Consider the following 25,094-nt stretch of genomic DNA (forward strand, 5'->3'; position numbering starts at 1 on the left):
ATGTGTGTGAATGTAGAATCATGGTCTGAGGTTTGTCTCCTTTCTTTCTCCCTCTGTGTGTGTGTGTGTGTGTGTGTGTGTGTGTGTGTGTGTGTGTGTGCGTGCTTGCATGCCTGCATGAGAGAGCGAGAGAGTGAGAGAGAGAGAAATACAGTCAGCTTGATCAGCAATGAGCAGCCAAATATCTTTCAGTACCTCTGTGTAGGTGGGAGTACTTAAAGTATGTCTGTAATTTTATGCCAGCGATTTGACGGTAACAGATTTCAGCTCCTGCCTTGGGTGGCATGCCAATCTTCCATACTGTTTGTCTCAAGTACACTATGCTGAATTTGCCTCATATCATTTTATACTATACATAAACAAGTACAAATAGTACTGAAATTTTATTACTTTGGTTTAAGCAATACTTATCACATGCTGAAGTTTCTACTAGTTTAAAATTTTGTACATTGCTCTGGATATGAGTGTCTGCTAAATATCTAAGTGTTATGTACATGTAAGTACTTATGAACTGCTCTGGCATTGTGCAATGTAACTACACAAAAGCAGTTAGATGGTGTTTTTGAAACTCTTTATTTCAACATCTAAATTGGACTGAGTAAAATGTAAATTCCACAAAGCATGTCCACAAACCTTTAGCCACCAATCTATCTTGGCTGAGTAGATAACTATATAAAGGTGTACAGGAGTTTCACCAAGTGCATGGAGAGTTTAGATGCTTTATAGATTAAACACATTTGATTGTTTGAATAGTAAACACATGACTGTCTCTGTATGCTAAGGCTAATAAAGCATATGACACGAAACCCTGTTACATAAAAAAGACCATGGCTTCTAGTCAAATGTCATACTCTAGCTCTCAGCCATTTGCTTTTTGAGTTTCAGCAGGTGCAGGATGTCTTTACAATGGTTCCTGCACCCTCTTGTGGAGCAACCAAAGAACATTCTCTGATCGAAAGTAAATTGAAGTACATATGAACTAAATTAGCCTGAATCTCTGTTCAAAGATTGCATAGTTGATTTTATGCCTTTTGCTGAGGAAAAATATTGCTCATTTTTAATTTATACCATTATGAAATACTGTAAATTAGCTACAGATTATTAAACTAACTAACTAATACATTTTTATTATAATTAATTTTATAGCATTATTTTATGGATCCAGAACCTTGAGACACTGATGACGGAGATTGTAAAAAGATGTCATTTTAATTCAGACACATTTCGTTTATTCAACTGAGAGCTGAATAAAGAGGCATGAAACGGTCTGTTTGTGGCTGTTAGTCGTTTAATTGACAACGTTTAAGTGATCACAACACGATTCATCAAGTTTTTAGACTTTTTATTGTCACTCTGAAGCAGAAATAGGTCATGGCATATATATTTTAGCTTTCATAACTGTATTTAAATGCAACATTCTGTCATTTACCTTAACATAACTTACAAAAATATACAGAAGACTGACATTGCCTGACATTTCCAATGTTCAAACCAAACCTGAACCTTTGTTTGTTTGTTTGTTTGTAATATACTATTCTTTACGATTCTCTGTAACACCACTCACCTACTGAGTTATTAACAGACGTTTATCTTTATTTATAGTTACTTTCACTGTAATAGGCAGTTCAGTGTAGATCTATATCAGTCTTGTGTGTTGACGTTGAACATTATATACTGTATATAAACCAAACAATGTGAGTATTATGGGCTTAACTTTTTTTTTTTAAGCCAATTACACTGTAGTAACAAGCAGTTTGATAAACAACAATAAAATACGAATAATATTAAACTTTATCAGTGTTAGTAAATATAGTTTTAGATTTTTACAGCACACGACTACAGTTTCTCTAGTTTACATGACGACCGACAGCAGGACGAAGCTCGATTGGTTGCTTTGTGATCGCGGTGTCCCGGATGTACTGCCTTTCTCTCTATATAGCCCTCTGAAGGCGGGAAGTCGGTTTCAAACCGAGACCTTTTGGAATTGTCTGGACGTTTTACGAGAAACATATACACGAAATGGTAGTGAATTTATTAATTATTTACGTGGGGTTTTTTTTTTACGTTTCACGCTTTTTCCGAAGTTCGTTAGTATTTCATTATATTTGTGTCCTTTGGTGTTTTTAGCCTACATGCTATTGTCTCTGGGTTATTTTAGCTAGCGTTAGTTAGCATGTTGCTAACGTGAATTGTGTGATGCAGGCCAAAAGGGCATGTGTTACTCTCGCCTGCTTTTAGTAACGCATTTTAACTCCATTCGCCTAAAGTACGACAGGTAAATTGTTAACGAACGACTGTGTGTTAAAATTGCACCTTTTCTCACAATCCGTTGTTTCAGGCAGGAGGAAAAGCTGGAAAAGACTCTGGCAAGGCGAAAGCTAAGGCGGTTTCGCGCTCACAAAGGGCAGGACTGCAGGTCTGTAACCGCCAAACATCTTCATTTGTTTTTAAAACCTAGAGCTGGTGTTGTGTAATTATGTCTAGACTTTGAAATGAAGGAACTGGTTTGATTTTAAAATAATTTATGATATTAGTCTGGAAATATAAAGCTCGTTGTGATTCTGAATAACTGTTCATGTGGATAAGTGACTGATAATATTCGTTACAGCTTTATTATACTGTGAATATTTGTCTAACTTTTTTCTCCTGAACTTCTGTTTACTTTCTTGCTTTCTAGTTCCCTGTTGGACGAATTCACAGACACCTGAAGTCCAGAACAACAAGTCACGGCCGTGTAGGAGCCACTGCAGCTGTTTACAGTGCTGCAATCCTCGAGTACCTGACTGCTGAGGTACAGACACCTGAAAAGTACATGTTAATCTACACTAAACAGGGTTAATATGAAAATTATGCTTTAAGTTTCCAAAAACTTTCAGCAGTTCTCGTCAAGCCAGTTGAATACTCTATGAAATATGGGTTTTAAAAAAAGTAAAAATTTCATCCATTCACTGAATTTAAAGAAATCCGAATCACATTTAACTTGATTATGATGTTCATTACTGCAAACGTAGCAATTGGGGAAAGCATTTATTTTTCAGATGATGTCCATAATAAGCATCTGTAATAACAGCTCAGATTCACCTCGGTATTGAAATGGATTGAGCAAGCTGTTCATGTCTCACAGAAGTAATGGCAAGCTGCTTAAAAGTGGCTGGTCTGATTACTTCCGATTATGCTGTTGTCTGATTTCATTAAGCTTCCTCTTGCATTAAGGTCCTGGAGCTGGCAGGAAATGCATCCAAGGATCTGAAGGTGAAGCGCATCACTCCACGCCATTTGCAGCTTGCCATCAGAGGTGATGAGGAGCTGGACTCGCTTATCAAAGCAACCATTGCTGGTGGTGGTAAGTTGATGTATAATCTTGTTTATGCAATATTTAACACCACAGTAATCCTCCAAATTGAAGATGTATATCTAGTATAATAGAGTTGGATTATTTTTTGAACTAGATAAAGGGTTATAGACAATGATCATTAAATCTTATTTTTGATGCATGAATATCTTATACTGGACTGTTTCTTCTTTGTTTATTCAAGGTGTCATCCCCCACATTCACAAATCTCTGATTGGAAAGAAGGGGCAACAGAAGACTGTGTAACATTTCCAGCGAATCGTGTGTGTGTGGTGCGTCTCAGGATTTGCTTTGGAAGAATTCAGAAGTGTTTTTGTGTAGTTTGATAGTTTCATTACCTTGTGTTCAGCTTTGCATTTACTCAGTTCTGGGGTATTTTTAAACAGACAAACAAAAAACAAAACATGGCTTCAGAGAAGCCAATTTTTATTTTTGACAAGTGTAGTGTGCTTTGTGATTTTTAATTGGTAACTTGTGTTGAACCTGAAAGTTGGTGGGTTTTATTCAAATAAAACTTAGTGCACTGTATTAACTGCCTCTGTTGTCTTTGCCTTGAAAAATGCCATATTGCACCTGGTTTTAAATGAATGTTGTATTATTGATACCATAATTTCATATACTTCATTAACTAATGAAATACAAGCAATTGTGTCGATTTTTGAGCAACAATCTGATATTACATCACCCAGATTAGCAAATTTTTTTTTTTTTTATTTTTTTTTTTCTCTTCAAGGGTTGATCTGGGAATTTCACATGCAGCTGTTTCTATACATGCTTTATTAGGAAGAAAGCTCAGTGCAAACGACCCTGATTGTTTTAACCTGCCAGGAACAATGCAGTAACTCTTAATCACACTTTACAACTCTTGTGGGCAGAAGAGATTGCTCAAAACCAATGTTCAGATGGATGGGCTACAAAAGCAGAAGGCTGTTAGGTTCCTTAGGTCACCCAAGAATCAGGTGATCCTTGGCACAGACCCAAGACTGGACATCTGAACATCACTTGGTCCTTTCTATTTTTCAGCTGTCCAGTTTGGTTGAGTCGGTGTCCCTGATGGAGACAGGTTCAAGTTTTGTAGCCTGATATCTGCTGTTGTAGCCTGTCCACCTCAAGGTTTCATTCTGTACATGCTGAAATGCTTTTCTGCTCACCACAGCTAAAAAATGTTTGAGTTGCTATAGAAAAATATATTCTTATATTATTTTGTAAAGTGAGTCTGACACAGTAAGTCAGAAATGTCTGTGTGGCTGACAATTATTTTGGACTGAAAATAAATTGAATATCATTTAGCAAGTTTAGCCCACTAATGTAATAGTTGTATATAAAACTTAGGTTAGGTTATGATTAAGAGAGAAGTATGCTATGATGTATAAAAGTGACAATGATAAGATTAGAATATTAGTAATCACAAGTAATCCTGATAGTTATCGGTTGCTTTTTAGATTTTACTGTGTATATGATCACTGTAAAACAGCCTTATCTCCTGGAAAAAGTTCAAATTAATTAAAAAATAATGCAATTTCTTAAGTTATATTGTGTCATTTCCATCAAAAGCTATATGTACAGTTACAACTCTGCTCTTTTATTTAACCGTAGTTGCTCAGAGACACCGCAGAGAACAATCTGTTTACAGCAGTCCATTTAGATATAAATATTTTACAGAATGTAAGCCAATGTTAGGGTGTGGTCTTGGGTCAAATGACAGCATTGCAGTATTGAATTATTGAGGCTTGAAAACTAATCAAGTAGATAAAGAAAACTGAGCTGTTTGAAGTCATAGTGCTGTGTAATCCGGTCAACTCTGCTTGTGTAGAGACCACACGCTACCTACAGTCGTATGCAAAAGTTTAGGAACTCCTGACAATTTCCATGATTTTCATTTATAAATATTTGGGTGTTTGGATCAGCAATTTCATTTTGATCTCTCAAATAACTGAAGTACACAGTAATATTTCAGTAGTGAAATGAGGTTTAATGGGTTAACAGAAATTGTGCAATATGCATCAAAACAAAATTAGACAGGTGCATAAATTTGGGCACCCTTGTCATTTTGTTGATTTGAATACCTGTAACTACTTAGCACTGATTAACTGGAACACACAATTGGTTTGGTGAGCTCATTAAGCCTTGAACTTCATAGACAAGTGCAGCCAATCATGAGAAGGAGTGGCAACATGAAGGCCTCAAAACAACTCAAATGACCTGAAAACAAAGATTGTTCTACATTATGGTTTAGGGGAAGGCTACAAAAAGTTATCAAAGAGATATAAGCTGTCAGTGTCCGCTGTGAGGAACATAGTGAGGAAATGGAAGACCACAGGCACAGTTCTTGTTAAGGCCAGAATTGGCAGGCCACGTAAAATATTGGAGTGGTGAAGGAGGTTAGAGGTCAAAAACAGCCCACAGACCACCTCCAAAGACCTACAACATCAAATTGCTGCAGATGGTGTCACTGTGCATCATGTGAAGCTGTACGGGAAAGTGATGCGAAAGAAGACTTTTTTGCACACACGCCACAAACAGAGTCACTTGAGGTATGCAAACACACTTTTGGACAAGCCAGCTTCATAATGGAATAAGGTGCTGTGGAGTGATAAAACAAAGATTGAGTTATTTGGTCATAACAAGGGGCGTTGTGCTTGGTGGCAAAAGAACACAGTATTCCAAGAAAAACACTTGCTACCCACAGTAAAATTTGGAGGTTCCATCATGCTGTGGGGCTGTGTGGCCAGTGCCGGTACTGGGAATCTGGTTAAAGTTGAGGGTTGCATAGATTCCACTCAATATCAGCAGATTCTTGAGAATAAAGTTAAGGAATCAGTCACAAAGTTGAAGTTATGCCGGGGCTGGATATTTCAACAAGTCAATAGCCCAAAACACTGCTCAAAATCTATTCAGGCATTTATGCAGAGGAACAAGTACAATGTTCTGGAATGGACATCCCAGTCCCCAGACCTGAATATCATTGAACATCTGTAGGCTGTCCATGCTCGACAACCATCAAACCTAACTGAACTGGAGATGTTTTGTAAGGAGGAATGGTCCCAAATACATTCATCTAGAATCCAGCAGTGTTGTAATGTAACGGAGTACAAATACTTCGTTACTGTACTTAAGCAGAAATTTCACGTATCTGTACTTTACTTTGCTATTTAAATTTGTCAACTTTCACTTTTACTCCACTACATTTCCTAGATAAAATGTATACTTTTACTCCGTTATATTTCCACTAAGCATTTTCGTTACTCGTTACTACAAAATAAAATCAGAAGAAATGTGTGCGACTGCAATAAGGGAGGTTTGGCAAATCACTGCTCCTAGATTACTTTACGCTCTGCACGCTCTATTTCAGCGTAATGTTGCCAAAGGAGGAGGAAGCACAACTGAAACGCCATGGAAGCACCTACTGGAGGACCTCCCGTTATCGTAGATGACGAGAAGAGAGTAAGACTGAATTCTGGCAACTTTGAAAACCAGCTTCTTTTGAAGATGAACAGACACCTTTTCAGTTTCAACTAATGACCACCGTATTAGTAGCTGCTGGACATAGGTGGCCTGTGTGTGTGTGTGTGTGTGTGTGTGTGTACCAGCAGGTTTTTTTGTTTGTTTTTTTAAAGAATTATTTATTTCATTTCTCATACAAAAGTGAAATTTCTGTTTGTTTGTTTTTTCTTTGTCAGCTCTAAAAATATGCTGTTCTTTGAATTTAAGAGAATTGTGCCTGAAAAGTCCTGGAAAAGACTGTGATTTTGATTTGATGAGTGAGATTAAGAAGATATGGGAACCCTGAATATGCTTTATGCTTTACTATAAGAAAGCCACAATAAAGTTCACAATCAAAGTTCTAACCGCTTGCTTGTTAAAAAAAACAACTTTTTACTTTTACTTCAAATACTTTCATTCATTCATTCATTTTCTACCGCTTATCCGAACTACCTCAGGTCACGGGGAGCCTGTGCCTATCTCAGGCGTCATCGGGCATCAAGGCAGGATACACCCTGGACGGAGTGCCAACCCATCGCAAGGCACACACACACACACACTCATTCACTCACGCAATCACACACTAGGGACAATTTTCCAGAGATGCCAATCAACCAGAGATGCATGAGATGCATGTCTTTGGACCGGGGGAGGAAACCGGAGTACCCGGAGGAGACCCCCGAGGCACGGGGAGAACATGCAAACTCCACACACACAAGGTGGAGGCGGGAATCGAACCCCGACCCTGGAGGTGTGAGGCGAACGTGCTAACCACTAAGCCACCGTGCCCCCCACTTCAAATACTTAAGTACATTAAATATCAGAATGACTTTTGATACTTAACTACAGTATATATCAGATACTTTAAGACTTTTACTTAATATTCTAAAATGTAACTTTCACTTCTACCAAAGTCTTTTTCTAGTACGATACTTGTACTTTTACTCGAGTATTGCTTTCTAGTACTTTTACATTACATGCTATAGGAAGCGTCTAGAGGCTGTTATTTCTGCTAAAGGATTCTCTACTAAATATTGACGTGATTTTTCTGTTGGGGTGCCCAAATTTATGCACCTATCTAATTTCGTTTTGATGCATATTGCGCATTTTCTGTTAATCCAATAAACCTCATTTCACTACTGAAATATTACTGTGTATTTCAGTTATTTGATAGATCAAAATGAAATTGCTGATCCAAACAGCCAAATATTTATAAATGAAAATCATGGAAATTGTCAGGGGTTCCTAAACTTTTGCATATGACTGTATGATAGATCTCTATATGCAAATACTTCAGAAGGATAGATTACCCCAAATGCATTTTAAGATTTAAATACACGGAAACGTATATTAGTTTCCCATATAACATAAATGCTTAATTATTATATAATATTTACTAAACAAGACTGACATGAACCCATACAACCACATAAGGACTAAATATGCATGTGTGATTTTACATTAAAAAAAAAAAAGTTTTTTCAGACAAAACTGATGAAAACAGTGGGTTCCCTCCCCAGTCCAAAAACCTGAGGTGTAGTCTTACTGGTATCTCTAAATTTCTGTAGTGTGTGAATGACTGTGTGATTGTGTCCTGTGATGGCTTGGTTACCACATCCAGGGTCTCTCACCTTGTGCAGGATTCAGAATCCAGGTTAACAGCTTTACAGTTTTACAGCCTGTTTTACTCAACAGTTTTACAGCCTGTTTACTGACAACACCTGCTCAGAACAAGTAGTCTAGGCCAGTGGTTCTCAAACTGGGGGCCCTGAGATGGTGCCAGAAAACATCTGAGTAATAGAGGCCCCTGGTGCCTTTTTTCAAAGGTGACTGGATTGAACCAAATTGGGAGGCTATCAAAGATCACAGCCTTGGTTTTAGTGCTTCCACATTCTAATGCTGATGCCCAGAGGGTATTTTCAATGGTCGTTTTGAACAAAACCTCAACACAAAACAGTTTGTCTCTGGATGGGACATTGTCCTCAATCATGACCCTAAAAATGGCTGGGCTTGAGCTGAACTGTTTTAAATGGGAGCGACATTACAAATGATAAATGACTCCAAAAAGGCAACAAACACTTACAACACCAGTCATAATCTCTCTCTCTCTCTCTCTCTCTCTCTCTCTCTCTCTCTCTCTCTCTCTCACACACACACACACACACACACAAATTAATAAATGAAAATTGAATAAATACTTTGTATTTGGTTAAATTGTGTTCAGTGATCCTTACCAAACACACCAATACCCCCAGTTTTTTTTTTGTTTTTTATGTGTGTGTGTGTGTGTGTGGGGGGGGGGGGGGGTGTTTACACTTATCGGAGCACAGGTGAAGGAGGATTGTATTGTTGCCTCTAATGCGGTGATTTCAGTCCTGCAGTACCTCTGTTGTCCAGTAGGTGGCATCTGTATTTACTATTTAATAGAGTAAATATCGTGCCTTTGACATTTAGGGTTAGGGTTGAATAAGGTGACATTATGTTATCAGAATTGAATATTCGCGAAATAATATGTCGTCTTTTTTTACAAAATGACGTTTGTTTCATTTTTATTCATCAACTTCATCAAGATTGAACCGGAACAGGAAATTAGGAAGTACGATATGTATGACGTAGTATGTTCGGAAGTAGTTGCCCACCGCTACACAATAATTTGAAAAAAACAAAAAACAGATTTATATTCTATACGTTCACGCTTAGCATTTTTTCCCAGTAGTGTTTTTTATTTTAAAGAGAAGGTTAAACATATTTGAAGTTCTTTCAGGGATTTAAGAGAAACCGACAGTAAGTCCTCGCGCTTTATTAACGTATTTGTTTATTTTTAAGCCGCATGTCCCATGAATGCATTTGACATACAGTATGAGGTTCGATAACTGTCCTTTAGCTCCTTTAGCTCCTTTAGGTCTGTTTACTGTTTCATAAAAGCCACTTTCAAGGTTCGGTGAATTGAAATGGTAAGAGAGTAAAATGTCAACTGAAATGTGTAGAGTGTGTGAGTGTAGTGTGGGGGGTAAAGTGTGTTTGTGTTTTTGTTTGTTTGTGTGTGTGTGTGTGTGTATGTGTATGTCTATATGTGTGTGTGTATATATGTGTGTGTGTTTGTTTGTTTGTTTGTTTGTTTGTTTGTGTGTGTATGTGTGTATGTGTATGTCTGTATGTATGTATGTGTGTGTGTGTGTATGTATGTATGTATGTATGTGTGTGTGTTTGTTTGTGTGTGTATGTATGTGTGTGTGTGTGTGTATGTATGTGTGTGTTTGTTTGTTTGTTTGTGTTTGTTTGTTTGTGTTTGTTTGTTTGTGTGTGTGTGTTTGTTTGTGTGTGTGTGTGTGTGTGTGTGTGTGGTCTTTAGCCAGCACCTCCGCCCCCTGTCACCATGCCTGTTCTGTTGGAGAGACCGAAACTGTCCAACGCCATGGCCAGAGCTTTGCACAGACACATCATGAGGGAGAGAAAACGCAAGAGACAAGGTAGAGACCCTACAGTATCACCTGGATACTTTAACTTCTTACACAAGTGGATTAGAAGTGTCTAACACCACACTGTTTATATTTATTAGCTTTTTTGTTTTGTACAAAACTATCTACACTGTTTGTGTTTACACTTTACCTGTGTTTGCTACAGCCTGCTTGCAGAAGCTGGTTAGATTATTTACTTTAAAATAAGAAAAGACTGAAACTCTAAATCCTGAAACCTTAAGCCTAGTGACTCTGCTTCTGCCTTTCCTGAGAACAGAATAGTTTTTACTGCTTGACTAAATTTGCCTGGCACTTTATTAGAGTAGAAAAAGAAGTCTTAGATTCATACTCTGTTTCCCTGCCTGGATTGCAGAGGAGGAAGAAGTGGACAAAATGATGGAGCAGAAGATGAAAGAGGAAGAAGAGAGGAAAAGGACAAAGGAGATGGAGGAACGAATGTCTCTGGAGGAAACAAAAGAGCAGGTGAATAAGATGTTTAAAAAGGAATCAGTTAAAACCTCATAACCAAAGGCTGGATGTTTTTTCTTTCAGGTTTTGGTATTTGGGGTTACACAACATGTATACTTGTTTTAGTAAAATAGTTTAATGTTTTGTGAGTTAGAAACTAAAGCAAGCATAAGTCAGAAAGCTCCTACTTGCTCATACTTCAGAATCAGGTTTATTGGCCATGTGTGTTGACACACACAAGGAATTTGGTTCAAGCTGTTTGTGACTCAAAAGTACAGACATAAATAACATACTGTACAAGACAGATAATACAGACTATACAAGAAAATGCAGATGTGATACAATAGACATTAGGAGTATTAAATATGAATACAGAATATATGACTGATCAGTTATGTACATAAAGTGTGGGAAGTGCAAATAACAATATGTTGCAATATTATGCTTTTTGTACAATATGCAGCAGCAGTAGTGTGTGTAACATACACGGATGATTTGATGACTGACAGTTCTGATAATGCAGTACTTATAGATATGAAGCAGTGAATATAATTATGGTGAGGTTGTTAATCAGGGTGATAAGGGGCCTGGGGAAAGAAACTGTTCCTGTGTCTGGCAGTTTTAGTAAGCAAAGTTCTGTAGCACCTGAGAGAAGGGAGGCGCTGAAAGAGGTTGTGTCCAGGGTGCAAAGGGTCAGTGGGAATTTTTCCTGGCCGATTTCTGGTTCTTGTGTCGTAAAAGTCTAGGGGAGTGGGCATGGGGAGAAACCGTGCGTTGCAGTCTGTTTCTGTCCTGTTCATTGTACTTGCTCATTTTTTACAGCTAAAACTACAATTTATGGAAATTAATTATGCAATCAAAGTAACGTTTGGATTACTGGATTAGATTGGATTATTGTATGTAAACACTACCTGTTGTGTATGTTACAGTGAAAGTGGATTCTACAGTGTGCAGGGGATTTCTTCTGAACTGAATAAACACGAATAGTGAATGAATAATAAAAGCTACTTGAGTTGAAATAATTCAAATACTGTTTAATGTAGGGTTCCTGGGCTGTGAGTCTCCATGACAATCTTGTACAAGTTTGTGTCAACGTCAGTGCTGTGTCCGGGTTAACAAATAACTAACAACTTTTATGCAAGAAAGAAAAAAGTCTTACTACAGAGTGAGTGGTTGAGTGAAACTGTGTGTGTGTGTGTGTGTGTGTGTGTGTGTGTGTGTGTGTGTGTGTGTGTGTGTGTGTGTGTGTGTGTGTGTGTGTGTGTGTGTGTGTGTGTGTGTGTGTGTGTGTGTGTGTGTGTGTGTGTGAGAGAGAGAAAGAGAGAGAGAGCGAGCAAGAGAGAGAGAGGAAAGAAAGCACATACAAGTCTGAATGGATACTGTGCTTAACTCTGGGGTATCATCGTTCTAAACCCTGCTTTTAACCTCAGGTAGAGACTTGGTTCATATTTGTAATTTTGAAGCAGTCTTATCAACATGTTTACTTCAGGATTATGAAACCTTGCTCTGAAGCAGGATTAGCAGTGCTTTTGCAGTGTTAATGCCACATTGAGTTGCCAGATGTAGACAGTGTGAAACGATGTGGTGTTAGATTTTTGTTACTTCTACATGCTTGTAGATGAGCAGCAGACAGACAATCAGAAACTAAACAATGTCTGCCTCCTATCACATGCTTTGTGCAGTCACAGAAACATTGTGTGTTGTGTAAACCATTTTTGAAGAGTTTTATATTGTTCTTGCTTTACTTTTGACTTTGTGCATCACAGGAGGATTTATGCGGTGATATCAAAAGCATGAGACAAGCTGTTATTCAAAGCAGTCGCACACACTATTTCTTCAATCATAGTGTGAAACATAAAGCAAGATAACCCAGGATTGCACCTAGGGTTTACTCAGACCCAGGATGAACTATTTCATGTGTGAAAAGCCTTAGATCATATCTGATATTTGGCCGGAAACAAGTGAATGATGTTGATCTGATTTGTCCTCTGATTAGTTGTTTATCCAGAGAACCTGTAACAGCTGGATAGTTCTCTACAGATGATGGGGAGTTTCGTCCCATTGTTTGGATTTGAATCTCCAGATGAGATCCGATAAGTGTTGCAGCAGTGTTAATTTTGTTGACACATGGTGGCTGATGGTAGCTAAAAGATCCGCTCCCGTTGAAAGGTTTTGTGAATTCATCTGATACTCAGCAGCTTGGGCCATGTCCTAAACAGCGTACCATTTTACTATGTCAGAGGTCACCGCAGGACGGGTTTCGTTATTATATAGGCAGACTACTTGTATGTACATGTTCAATTCTTCTTGCTTGTCCCTTGGCATTCAAAGCAAACCTTCAGCTGACAGTAGAGCAAAACTACAAAGCTACCCAAATTACAAACTGTTACAAACATTGATGGGGAAATAAAGTATTTTGCAGTATGCTAATAAAGTTGCCAAAAGTAATGCTCAAGCAAAGGACACGGGATCGATGGTAAAAAAAAAAAAAAGCTGCTTCTGTAACAAAGTGAATGTATTCTGATGTTCCTGCACTGCGTTACAGATTCAGAAGTTGGAGGAGAAACTGCAGGGTTTGCAGGAGGAGAAACATCAGCTGTTCCTGCAACTTAAAAAAGTCCTTCATGAAGAGGAGAAGCGCAGAAGAAAGGAGCAAAGGTGTGTGAGAAAAGCTTGTGTGTGATCTTCAGTGGCTAAATTCATATTTCTTCACTTGGGTCCTCTGTTATGCCCCATTACTCTATTCCTCTGTTCTAATTGACAGTGATATTACAACCCTGACTTCAGCCAGTTACCAACCCAGTATACCTCTGCACTCAGGACAACACCTGCTCAGCCTGCAAGGTGGGTTTTTAGAAGATAGAAGAGCTTTAAAGAGCTATATAGCTATAAAGATAGTATACCTGTCCTATATCCTTTAGTGCTGCTGCTGCTACCGTCTGTGAAAGAGTATTTGGATGCGTTAATGCTCCTGGAACTTAGAGTTCTGATGGCTGTGTGGACTCAACAGAATTTAAACTGGGATAATATCCAATGATGGAAGTGTGTAGTTTTCTTCCTTACAGTATGTTGTGTTTATTTATCAATCTTTCAGGCAGTCCTGTAAGCCACAGTAGGCCTGGAGGTCTGTTGGCAGAACGTGGGAAACAGTTGTTTCAGACACCTGGTATCCCTGTGAGTCCAGTAGTTTTTCTCTTTCCTCTAAAAGTACAAGACTCTGACTGCTATAAAACATAGTGCTGGTTTGTACTGCATGCTCTTTTTTTTTTATCGATGATCTTTATTCGTGTTGATTAGGGCCGTCACTTCCCTGGTCAGCCTGCTTTTATTCCAGGCTCTACTGAGCATGCTCAGTTTTCAGCCAGCCCTGCAGTTCATGAGGCGTACGCAGTCACGCAGGCTCAACACCCCTCCACCTACGGCCCAGCTGCATCTGTCCCCATCAGCTTCTCAGGAACGCCGATCAGGACTGGTATGTATAAAGCTGCTCTGAGAGCGCTTTCATTTTTTTCCTCACACTTGGGCAAAGGTACACAAATTCTTTAGCCTCATATTCAATTTGATTTCATTTGTAAAGTGCTTTTAACAATGGACGTTGTCACAAAGCATATAAATAATGTATGTATGTATAGGAGAGGAAGCAGACTCTAAATGAAACCCATCTGCATCCGAGTGACACCAGATAAATAATTCCTGTCTATTAATGTGTATTATATGATCAAGAAGTGCAAATATCCAGGAAAATGATTCTAGTATTAGAAAATGAAGTCGATTTTGTAGAAGTTATTAACTGTACACTGATAGAGACTCAAATACAAAGCTGTTCTTGACAAGTGCAGCCATCATAGCAGAACTATGCTAACTAAAAATAATTGAGTATTTAGCAGTGTTTCAGAGGTGTCTGAAATTATTCAAAGTAACTAATGGTGGCAGTGAGGAAGAAAAGATGTGCACTCACACATACTGTAAAATAACTGACAACGCAGAGCTCACAAAGATTCACTGGCTTGATCATGAACTTATATTTATATAGGAACAAGATCACTCCAGCAACATTATAACAGATAATGAAATGTGGTACAACTATTTTGGACATGTCACAAAAGTTATCTGCCTTCTCTAATCATTTGATTTATATATGTAATGTAACTGTACTTGCATTAAAGACACATTTCGGTTATAAAGTGCTTTTTTAACGGTTAGCATATAAGTAGCGCATTCCAGATTTCCTCGCTTGTGTGTGTGTCTGACAGTGAGACTACTCTCATGGCAAAGCCATGCTAGTTATTGTGCTATTATAGTTACAAGTTTTGTCTAGTTATACTTTGGGGTGTACTCATTTTTGAATCACCCTAATTTGAGTTAAACTGAAAAATATGTATTTTAAATTTTTACTTACATGTTATAAGTTAAACAGATGTTATATTAAACTTAGTCTTGTCAACATTTTGGACAATTGTTTTGTATTCATTGAGATATTGTATAAAATGTTACTTTTTAAATGGGGTGTACTCATTTACGCTGAGCTGTGTGTGTGTGTGTGTGTGTGTGTGTGTGTGTGTATATGTATATATATATATATATATATATATATATATATATATATATATATATATATATATATATATATATCTTAATTACTATAGACTTCCTGTCAGCCTCAGCTCGTCCGACAGTTCTCCACACACCTTATTCAACTTCAACTATAGTTTCCACCCACTGACCTGCTGCTAACGTTGTTACTTTCTTTAAAGGTGCTTCCGCTTTCCAGACCATGCCCTACCTGCCCCATCAGCCCCAGGGTTACCCTGTCCACAGCCACTTTGCTTCCCAGCCAGGTAGATACAAGCGTATTGTCATTATTACGCATTATTTGCTCTTGGCATCTATTAAAATGTATTGGTTTTCTGGTTAAGTAACGAATGATCGTCCGTGCTTCATTCACTGTTCAATCCCTTTTGTCACCTTTGACAGGATTCCTCTCCAGTGCCACTATACCCCTTCAGAAGCAGCTAGAACACGCCAATCAGCAGTCTGGTTTCACTGACTCGGTAAAACCTTTTGATTTCTGATTTCATCCATCCATTTCCATCCATTTTCTACCGCTTATCCGGGGCCGGGTCGTGGGGCAGCAGTCTAAGCAGGGACGCCCAGACTTCCCTCTCCCCAGACACTTCCTCCAGCTCTTCCGGGGGAATACCGAGGCGTTCCCAGGCCAGCCGAGAGACATAGTCACTCCAGCGTGTCCTAGGCCTCCTCCGGGTTGGACATGCCCGGAACACCTCCCCAGGGAGGCATCCAGGAGGCATCCGGAACAGATGCCCGAGCCACCTTAGCTGACTCCTCTCGATGTGGAGGAGCAGCGGCTCTACTCTGAGCTCGTCCCGAGTGACCGAGCTCCTCATCTCTAAGGGAGCGCCCAGCCACCCTGCAGAGGAAACTTATTTCGGCTGCCTGTATCCGGGATCTTGTCCTTTCGGTCATGACCCAAAGCTCATGACCGTAGGTGAGGGTAGGAACATAGATCGACTGGTAAATAGATTATTTTTTCACCACAACAGACCGGTATATTGACCGCATCACTGCAGAAGATACACTGATCCGCCTGACGATCTCCCGCTCCGTCCTTCCCTCACTCGTGAACAAGACCCCAAGATACTTAAACTCCTCCACTTGAGGCAGGAGCTTTCCACCAACCTGAAGGGGGCAAGCCACCCTTTTCCGGTTGAGAACCATGGCCTCGGACTTGGAGGTGCTGATTCTCATCCCCGCCGCTTCACACTCGGCCGAGTGTGGAGATTTCTGATTTCATTTCATTCTTAAAAATAGACTTGGAACCTTTGCATATGCTTGTGATGAATTTTCAGATAACCGTGTCTACATAAGAATTTTCTTAAATTTACATTCATAATTTTTTGACAGACTGGGCATTAGTGTGTATTGCTGGTCTGCTCTAGATACCAGAAAAGTAGTCATGAACACTACCTAATGTCACAGCCAATGTAACATCAGTGTGCACTGGTTTTCATGTTTCACAATGCTTTTGAGCCAGTTGTTTTCTGTAGCTGCAACATTTGCAGTTACAGTGAAGGAATGTGTACATGATTTTGTGTGTGTGTGTGTTACAGGGTGCCCTGAGGCCTGTACATGCACAGGCTCTAAGTGCTGCAGGACTGCCTTCACCTTCACTAGCTGTTCAAATTCCTAACATAAAGGTGAGCTCAGGGAGGAAAGCTTTGTTTTAATCAGTGTTTTATGGCTTAATGAGATTGAAAAGCCTTTATGTAAACACTTTAGTTGATCCCACTGAGCTTGATCCAAATTAATTTTCAATCTGATTGAAAGGTGTGGCGTAGATCTGAGATCGTATCGAACAAAGGAAAAAGTAAATGCTTAAATGTGGTTCAAAAATACCAGTGCAGTGTTCTGAACACAACATTAGATGTAATTCAGAATCTGCAATAGGCTTAAATTCCATTTAGAAGAAAATGAGTGCATGTAAATTTACCTAATGAACTCCCGGCCTTTACTTTACATTCATTTCTAAAGCTTGATTCTTGTTGTCCACATTTATTTTGGCTCATATGTCATTTAATTTTACTTTATTCAAGTTCAAGTACTTTTTGATGTGTGTATGTATTTGTTGTGTAATATTTCTGTGTGTATTTGACAGGCCCAGTTTCAGGGTTCTCCTCAGCCAGCTCCCCGTCATTACCTCTCACACCCACAAGCTGGACAGAGATTCTATCACCATAACAAGTAACTAAAAGCAGACAATGTAAAAAAAAAATTATGAAGTTTACTCTCTTCATGTAGCCATTACAGGAGGGAATTGTTTAATTAATAATAGCCATTGCTTACTTGTTTTTTTCTTTTGTATAATGGATACACTGGTTGTCAAAAGTGATTCGATCATAGATTTAATGCTTTTGTTCAAATACGATAGAAATGTCTGATATAGAAAGTAGTTTTGAACAGACTGAATAAAAATACACATGTGAACAGGGAGTGATTTTTTTTTTTTTCCCCCCCATAACCTGTACACACATTCATATTGTCATGATTTTCAAAATAGATTTTGTATTTAATTTACAGAGACAGATGTTGATTACTGCTGTAGAAGTACCTGTTGTTTGTTTGTACTGCAAAATTATATTCCTCAAACTTGGTTAGATTTAATTTGTATTGTAAGAGATGATTTTTTTTTTTTTCTGTCTCCTGGCCAAAAGCTGTTTCATATAGTCAGTCCAAAAGAAGACATCCTCCACTGTAAAAGGACTTGTAGCTCATTAATGATTCATGGACGGCTGCTCTGAATATTAAATCAAGGTTTTAAAGTTGACTCCCACCTGCACAGCATATCAAGATAAAACCGAAATGGTCTGTACAACACATTTCTGTGGATCCTCGAGTGTGCTCCTTTTGTTGAACTAGGTGAATATTTTACTAAATTGTGCTTTGTCCTCTGGCAGCAAAAAAAGGACCCAAATCATCAATTGTTAATAAATGTTCCATAAACTGTACATATTCCCCTTACATATCCCCCACGTTCTCCTTTAGGACGTCTCCTACTAGGCTTGTTACTCTAATGATTTAATCACAATATTTCACTGCCAGCAGATTTGCCAACCTTTATGCATTTTGTGAACTTGTACATCAGCGTATGCTAATAGGAGACATCCCATAAAAATAAACTGACATGTAAATCTGAAATAAGTTGTACAGACAGGGCTTGAACAGATATTAAAGTGTTTTCCTGTAAGCCCTACTGCCCTTCCCCCACGCACAGAGCTCTCAAGACTCAGGGGGAGTTCTGGCTTTCTGTAAAGTTACATAGAGAAAGTATGTTCAACGTAGCTAACATTAGACAAAGTGTGACTGGTAAATAGTTATTAGGACGTGCACCAAAATATTTCACCTGTAAATGTTCAGAAAAAAACAGACACATGCTTTTTCTCTCCAGACGTGAACTATGTCGAGATGCAATCATCTGAAAATGTTTATATATATATTTTTTTATACTGTTTCCCGCACACACTATTGAAGAATCACCTGAAAATCCACCATGCAGCTGAGTTCTCACTCCTTGCCAGCCAGCAGTTCCTGACTACATAGGTGGCAATAATTGCACCCAACCATACTATCCTTAAAATAGATATAGTGGAAATGCTCGTTGTCTGTTTGAGGTTCTATAGAATTGAACCTTTTTCTTGAAAATTTTAAATCAAATATCAATTAAATCATACAAGTTTCACATTTTTAACTTTGTAGGTGTACAGCAGATGAAGCAAGTTTATTTAAAAAATAAATAAATCCTTCTCATATCCCAATTAGGTCATAATTCAGTATTTTTTTAACTTCACCTCCTATATAACGTGCTGTGTCCTACTTAATTCGACCCGAAAGAAAACGACACTGCATTTCCTTACAACTAAGATTATTAGTCTACTTATTTTAGTGAGGTTTAAATAACTTTTTTATTAATGCAAATTCAAATATTTTGCTTGTTTTCAAGAGTTTCGTTAATTCTGAACAATGTCAGCATACAACAATAACGAATGCCCATCAGACACGGAAACAGAAAAGGCAACACTTAGGCGCTCATTTTAATATTAGGGTATGAGAATTTCTTGGTTTAATACAGCTGTTTATCACAGTCAGGGTACAAACAAAAGTTCTGCTTAGGTAATATGAAAGTAAAAAGAAATTGCCTTAACACCAAGTTTTCAGATATGAGCCAGCAAAGAGAGCCAAACCCATAGGAATAGGGATTCACCAAATTACAGTGATCATTGGAGAACAACCCCTTTAATGGTGGTAAGGGAATGACAGTTATACATCATGGTTATCTCTTGAGACCAGAAAATTTGCCTGCTATACTCCTCCTGTTTTTGTTTTTTGCAAAGGAACAGTGTGCCTCCCCGACCAACGACCTTATTCAGACAAATCAATTTAAGACTACAGTTCTCAACATTCGGTGAAACCATTCCTCTACATGAAAAAGGATTAAATTTAGGCTAATGCTTGAAAATGTGTAAACAGGACGTTTTTATTAACCTTTTTACTTCTCACTAAATACACTTGCTTACTCTATAAGGATGGCTCCCCCATCTTCTATATTGTGACTACCAGAAGATAAAGGAGTGGGTGAAGAGAGAAAAGACCACCCCACATCCTATTACACATGGTCGTCTTGTCTTTTACCACAGTGCCTGTATTGGAACTGGCCTCTGCACTTACTCAACAGCCCAATTTATAATGGCAAGGGTGAGAATCGGGACAAATGTAAATATTAAAAAGGAAATGGGGGAAAAAAAAAACAAGCCAAAGACAAAATGAGAACAGACACTCATGTTAGTATAATACATATGATGTGCCTTTACAGTTCCCAAAGCCAGAGCTCATGTGTCATTCTGCCTTTTTCTTCCTCTAATATATACATTCAAAATATTGTTGATTAATGTATATTCAGTGTATTTACAGATATTTGTCCATTTGCGACCATTTCCAATTATTTTTTTCTCCTAATTTTTCAACCCAAAGACAGGCTAAAGTACATAAAGAATGGGAGGGAACAAAGAATTAAAAAATAAGAGAGAAAACAGGGGAATAGCATTGCTGTGGCGTAATTCTCTCCTTCTGTCCAGGTCCAGTGCATCTTGCCAATACCTGAGAGAAAGTGAGAAAGGGAAAGCGGAGGAAGAACAGGCAGGAGTAAGGTAGCAAGTCGGAATGAAAATCAAAAGGGTTTGAGTACAACTAAGAAAAACAGAAATTAATATGAAGAGGAAATTTTACAATTAAAAAGATCAGAGGGAAAGGAAAGGAAAATAAAATGGACAGCATGAAAAGATTTAATCAAACTTTCAACGGTCTTAAAACTATATAATAAAGCCAGAATAATTGAAAAGACATGTCAAAGTTTTTGATTTGATTCAGGTAGCTGGGAATTTAGATTTCAAAGGGTCTGTATGTGCTAAATTTTTGCAATTGCATACTACACTGTGGCTACAGGGATCATTCCAATATTTACGCCAAATAGACCACTAGCTTAAGTGGATAGCAGTAGTCTGGATAGCAGCAGCCTTTTGATGCTTTTATTCATCAACAATTAGCCCCACCATGTTAACAGAACCAATGTAATCCAGCTAGTACAAAAACACAACATGCATAACATCCAATGTACAATTTGTTCACCCGTCATGTCCCTTACGATGTACAGAACAATGATTACCAATAAAATGTATAATTTGTAATATGGTGGACATGCAAGCACCAGTGTGCAAAAAGCAAGCCATTATTGTCCTGTTTTTAAATAGTAAGATCTATACACTGTGTTGTACAGAAATGTATCCCCAGAATACACAGTTAAGTGAACACACTCAGTTTTTGAACTAAATAGTATCTTTTATTGAGACCACCACATGGATAATTATTTGTCTGAAAACTTTAATTGCTGGAATATAACGTAAACACTTGGATTAGTGCTTTGCTGTTGGCACACTAGCGTAGCACAGTTACTCTCTAGCAGGTGAACATGCATACACGTACACACACGAGAGCTCTGTGTACCTGCAGCGTTTTATTTAGTCATGGCTTTAATGGCCACTGCAGCCTCCTCATTCATTGCAGACAGGACACTGATCTGAAAAACAGGCAAAAGAAAGCAATTAGTTTACAAGTTATACAAAATGTACTTACAAAGAAGTGTGAGGTTGATTGAGTAGGGTAGAGTAAAGTAGAACCAAGGGCATTTACCAGGATCTCCTCTCCAGCCTCATACTTGCTCTCGATCTCTTTGCCCAGGTCTCCCTCCGGCATTTTCAAGTCTTCTCTGACCTCACCACTGTCCTGGAGCAGAGACAGGTAGCCATCTGTGATGCCAATCAACTGTGGATAGAGGTAGGATTGGAAGGTTAGAAAGACACTTTAAAAACATCCCATAAGTCCATTATATATTTCTAAACACCCAATGTGTACAACTCTCGATCTGGAGATTGTTATTTTTTCTCAAAACATGAAAGGTGAGGGTCAGCATAAAAGATATCTTTCACCTGATAGTCCATTCTCTTGATGTTGGGGACATCCATATTGTGAGTTGAGGGACAGATATCTTCATATTTTTTGCCAGTGAAGATGTCAATGCCAACCATGTGGACCTACAAACAAAAGTTAAAGAGCTTAATTTCCTTACTTTTGTATCATTATGAGCTGCATGGTGTCTGCATGACCATCCAGTAACGGCTGATAAACTTCATTTTATTTTTGCTTTGTTTTGTCTAGAAACGAAGCCAGATATGACCCTCAGGCTTAAACTAGATAAACAAATTTTATTCACCTTTGCATGTCCATGTTTGCCAGTTTTGGAAGTTGACATCTCCACAATCTTGCATGGTCGACCCTTCAACACTACAAAGCCGTTCTTGCGCAGGGCAGAACACTGCATGGGGTAAGTGGTGGAAGCCCCAGCATCACCTGTCGTGAAGTCCAAATCTGCATCTGCCATTATGTATTCTGAAAGAACACAAACATTAAACATGTAATTATATTCTGTTTATATCCCAAGACCTAGAGTTGGCGTTCATGTTAAAACAAAAAGTTGGAAATTGTTCAAGCTGCATATGGTGTTTCTACAATGATGATCAGTTAAGAATCAACATTTGTTAATGCAACTTTCAGGCAGTCGTGTTACTTTAAAAGTAAACGTTTCTCTGATGTATAATATTGAGGAATCTGTCTCTCTGGCTCAAACAGCAGAGCTAAATTAGGTAACATGCATGGCACCTGTTAGCCATGCTTCTGTAGAAATCCTTAACACTACACTTTTAAACCATAACGCCTAAAAATTAGCATTTATTAAAAAAATAAATAAATAAATCTTTGCATTGACCTGCAGGCAGTTAATAAAGTGAATAAATGCCTGCAGTGGAGATGCATGTCGGCGCGCACGCGCTCACGTGGAAGGGCCCAAACGTCAAGTCATGCTGTCTCTATGCTAACGGGTTGTCGGCAGGTCTGCACGGCGTGTTCGCGGTTTTAATTTTTTATCAGCTTAAATACGATAAGTTTGACATTTGGAACTGCAACAAAACCAGTCACGGAGTTTCCCATGTCTATAATATGGAGATAATCCGCCGGAGCCGGCATGCTAACATGGTAGCCACAGTGGGTGAGACTGAAGGCCCGAGAGAGAGACACACTGAGTGCTACACACGCAGAGCTACACACTGAGACAAAGCGGGCTGAACTGAGCCGCCTGGGGTCCATTCATTGCGGCCTACTTGCTCTCATTCTCGCCCCAGCGAGCTCAGTGCTCACCACGGACACACAGCGACGTGGGGCGCCACAAAGTGAGCGCCTAACTTTAGCCTGTTAACGCCTATGTAGCTAACACGAGGTTTGCTCTAACGGACACCATGCACTTAATCCGGGACGCTTTACGACCGGCCACGGGCTTTAACTTATCATCCTAAAATCATGTGATCTCTGTCCAGATCTCACGATTTAACTCTATCTTTAAAAAACGATTCATTTTTTTAATTAATTTTTTTTTTTTTTTTACACGTTTCCGCAAAGTTGAACCCGAGGCCTAAATACATTGTCGTCATCCTTCGACATTTCGTTTCCCATCCAGACAAAATCAGCGCAAACACACCGAGCCAGAGGCCCGCGTAGAAAAGCGCTTTGTGTGAAGTTAGTAACGTGAAACAGATCCGGTTTATGTGACAAAACGACGGCGATAATCAACCGCAGACGGTTGTTTACGGGAGGAGGAGACACCTAGCGCCATGTTAGCACGTTATTACACTTGGTCCACTCACCTTATTTGTGATCTTTTCCACACTATAGACGTTACGGGGCAAATCCACCAACTCGGTCTTGCTGGACGTGTCACTTTTTCTCTGCTCGCTGATCTCGGATCTGCTCTGCGCACTTTTACCGCCTGTTCTGACTTAAATCAGCTCTTTGGACGCTACCCTCATTACAGGCGTTTCTTCCTTTCTTTCCTTTTCCGACAGCAGGTCCACCCGCACAGGTTAGCAACCGACAGAAGTGTGAGCCCGAAACTCTCTCGCGTGTGCTAGCTTTTTCTCGTTCACTCTCTTTGACTCACCCGAACCGACTCAGCCACACATTGCGATGAATTGAACCTCAGCAGTTTCCTCTTCACTGCGCATGCGCGCTTGCCCTTCGCTCTTTAAATTCTATAGGCCGGGCGGGGCGCGCGGTCGCGTGGTCGCGTGAGCGCGCAATCTGCCTCGTGGCCGGTCGATCCATTAACGGAAAAAAAATTAGATCTTTCGTTATAGAAGTATAAATGAGTAATATGGGCGAAATAAAGTGTACAGGGTGTTTCCTTTGTTAACTTTGTACTTCACAAGTTCGAGATACTTCATTTCTATCGACACGCTTTTGTTCCAATCGCATTTATTCTTCCAGATGGGCTCCGTTACTTAGATACGACAAAACCGTATTCACAAAACTTTACGTCAACTGTTTTTACGCACGCCACGATTCCCCATTTTCAGACATGCGCATTAACGTCTATATCCGATGCTAACCGCTTTAGCATAATTGCTCATTCATAGTAGCTATTTAACATCCTATAACAACAACAAACGCATACATGAGGCTTTTATTTTTATTTTTATTTTTTTTATGTTTTAATGTTTTTAATGTTTTTTTGTAATGTTTTTTGTAATGTGTAATGTTTATCTTTATTTATTTATTTATTTGCTTTTTTTTTTGCAAACAAATTGTGGACTTAAAGCACGGTCGTGGTCACATTGGTTATTTTGATAAATATAGCCGTGTGAAACTTGAGTCTGGAGAACTTTTAGTGGTGGAAGGGGGTAGAAATACAGGAGGGAGGTTTAAGGACATTGGCTTTGCTTTTCCCCTCAACCGACACTAGAGTTTGCTCTCAGTGTTTTGGCCCAGACTCTGGGGTGTAATTTATCTCTGACTGCTGTACGAGTTGATATGTGTTCAACAGATGGCTGGTGTTGTGCAGGTCTGTTGTCATTATTATTAACATTAACGAGCTATTTGCTAGATCTGTGAGGAATAAAGCATAATGGATTCTACCTGCTCAACCTGTAGACTGAGATCTCAGGTCATGCAAAAATAAATACATTAATAATAATAATAATAATAATAATAAGCATGACATGAAAATAGATACATAGCAAAATGATTACAAAGAGTATACCATGATCTTCAAGTTCACGTTAAGTCATAGGTGTGATGTACAAAACAACACACAATGAGATAAGAAGTTTTTTGCACTACGCACCTTTTCCTAATCATAATCACATCATCTGTACAATAAA

At 38.8% G+C, this 25,094-nt stretch overlaps 3 protein-coding genes across 7 annotated transcripts; 2 read left to right on the plus strand and 1 right to left on the minus strand.

Moving 5' to 3' along the window:
* Positions 1–1,908: 1,908 nt before the first annotated feature.
* On the plus strand, positions 1,909–3,880 carry LOC132848540 (histone H2A.Z). Its single transcript, XM_060874348.1, has 5 exons — positions 1,909–2,022; positions 2,339–2,416; positions 2,678–2,791; positions 3,214–3,343; positions 3,537–3,880. Exons 1-5 carry the CDS (start codon positions 2,020–2,022, stop codon positions 3,596–3,598), a joined length of 387 nt encoding a protein of 128 aa, XP_060730331.1. The 5' UTR covers positions 1,909–2,019; the 3' UTR covers positions 3,599–3,880.
* Positions 3,881–9,397: 5,517 nt separating this feature from the next.
* LOC132848542 (G protein pathway suppressor 2-like) lies at positions 9,398–17,763 on the plus strand. 3 transcript variants are annotated; one of them, XM_060874352.1, is made up of 12 exons: positions 9,399–9,619; positions 9,729–9,789; positions 10,188–10,305; positions 10,667–10,776; positions 13,307–13,419; positions 13,526–13,605; positions 13,856–13,935; positions 14,059–14,233; positions 15,516–15,599; positions 15,736–15,812; positions 16,890–16,976; positions 17,435–17,763. In XM_060874352.1, the coding sequence occupies exons 2-12, from the start codon at positions 9,787–9,789 to the stop codon at positions 17,522–17,524; spliced, it is 1,017 nt and encodes a 338-aa protein (XP_060730335.1). In that variant the 5' UTR covers positions 9,399–9,619; positions 9,729–9,786; the 3' UTR covers positions 17,525–17,763. The 3 variants fall into 3 exon arrangements, with proteins under 3 accessions (XP_060730336.1, XP_060730335.1, XP_060730334.1); XM_060874353.1 differs by lacking the exon at positions 9,729–9,789 and having other exon boundaries at positions 9,398–9,619; XM_060874351.1 differs by having other exon boundaries at positions 9,401–9,789.
* A 1,574-nt stretch (positions 17,764–19,337) lies between these two features.
* Positions 19,338–23,945, minus strand: LOC132848545 (eukaryotic translation initiation factor 5A-1). 3 transcript variants are annotated; one of them, XM_060874358.1, is made up of 6 exons: positions 23,583–23,945; positions 22,100–22,275; positions 21,816–21,920; positions 21,520–21,651; positions 21,334–21,406; positions 19,338–20,430 (listed from the first exon to the last, which is right to left on the minus strand). In XM_060874358.1, exons 2-5 carry the CDS (start codon positions 22,265–22,267, stop codon positions 21,344–21,346), a joined length of 468 nt encoding a protein of 155 aa, XP_060730341.1. In that variant the 5' UTR covers positions 22,268–22,275; positions 23,583–23,945; the 3' UTR covers positions 19,338–20,430; positions 21,334–21,343. The 3 variants fall into 3 exon arrangements, with proteins under 3 accessions (XP_060730341.1, XP_060730340.1, XP_060730339.1); XM_060874357.1 differs by having other exon boundaries at positions 19,338–20,520; XM_060874356.1 differs by lacking the exon at positions 19,338–20,430 and having other exon boundaries at positions 21,148–21,406.
* Positions 23,946–25,094: the final 1,149 nt, after the last annotated feature.

Source organism: Tachysurus vachellii, chromosome 7, assembly GCF_030014155.1.
Source record: "Tachysurus vachellii isolate PV-2020 chromosome 7, HZAU_Pvac_v1, whole genome shotgun sequence".
Lineage (NCBI taxonomy): Eukaryota > Metazoa > Chordata > Actinopteri > Siluriformes > Bagridae > Tachysurus > Tachysurus vachellii.

Bases quoted from the DNA above. Each gene is read 5' to 3' on its own strand.
- LOC132848542 (XM_060874352.1), top strand. The intron at 13,936-14,058 runs GTGAGTCCAGTA...CGTGTTGATTAG, and splicing joins TTCAGACACCTGGTATCCCT to GGCCGTCACTTCCCTGGTCA. The intron at 16,977-17,434 runs GTGAGCTCAGGG...TGTATTTGACAG, and splicing joins TTCAAATTCCTAACATAAAG to GCCCAGTTTCAGGGTTCTCC.
- LOC132848545 (XM_060874358.1), bottom strand. From the start codon at position 22,267: ATGGCAGATGCAGATTTGGACTTCACGACAGGTGATGCTGGGGCTTCC. The intron at 21,921-22,099 runs GTGAATAAAATT...TTTTGTTTGTAG, and splicing joins GCAAACATGGACATGCAAAG to GTCCACATGGTTGGCATTGA. The intron at 21,652-21,815 runs GTGAAAGATATC...CTCTATCCACAG, and splicing joins TCAAGAGAATGGACTATCAG to TTGATTGGCATCACAGATGG.
- LOC132848540 (XM_060874348.1), top strand. The intron at 2,792-3,213 runs GTACAGACACCT...TCTTGCATTAAG, and splicing joins TCGAGTACCTGACTGCTGAG to GTCCTGGAGCTGGCAGGAAA. The intron at 3,344-3,536 runs GTAAGTTGATGT...TGTTTATTCAAG, and splicing joins AGCAACCATTGCTGGTGGTG to GTGTCATCCCCCACATTCAC.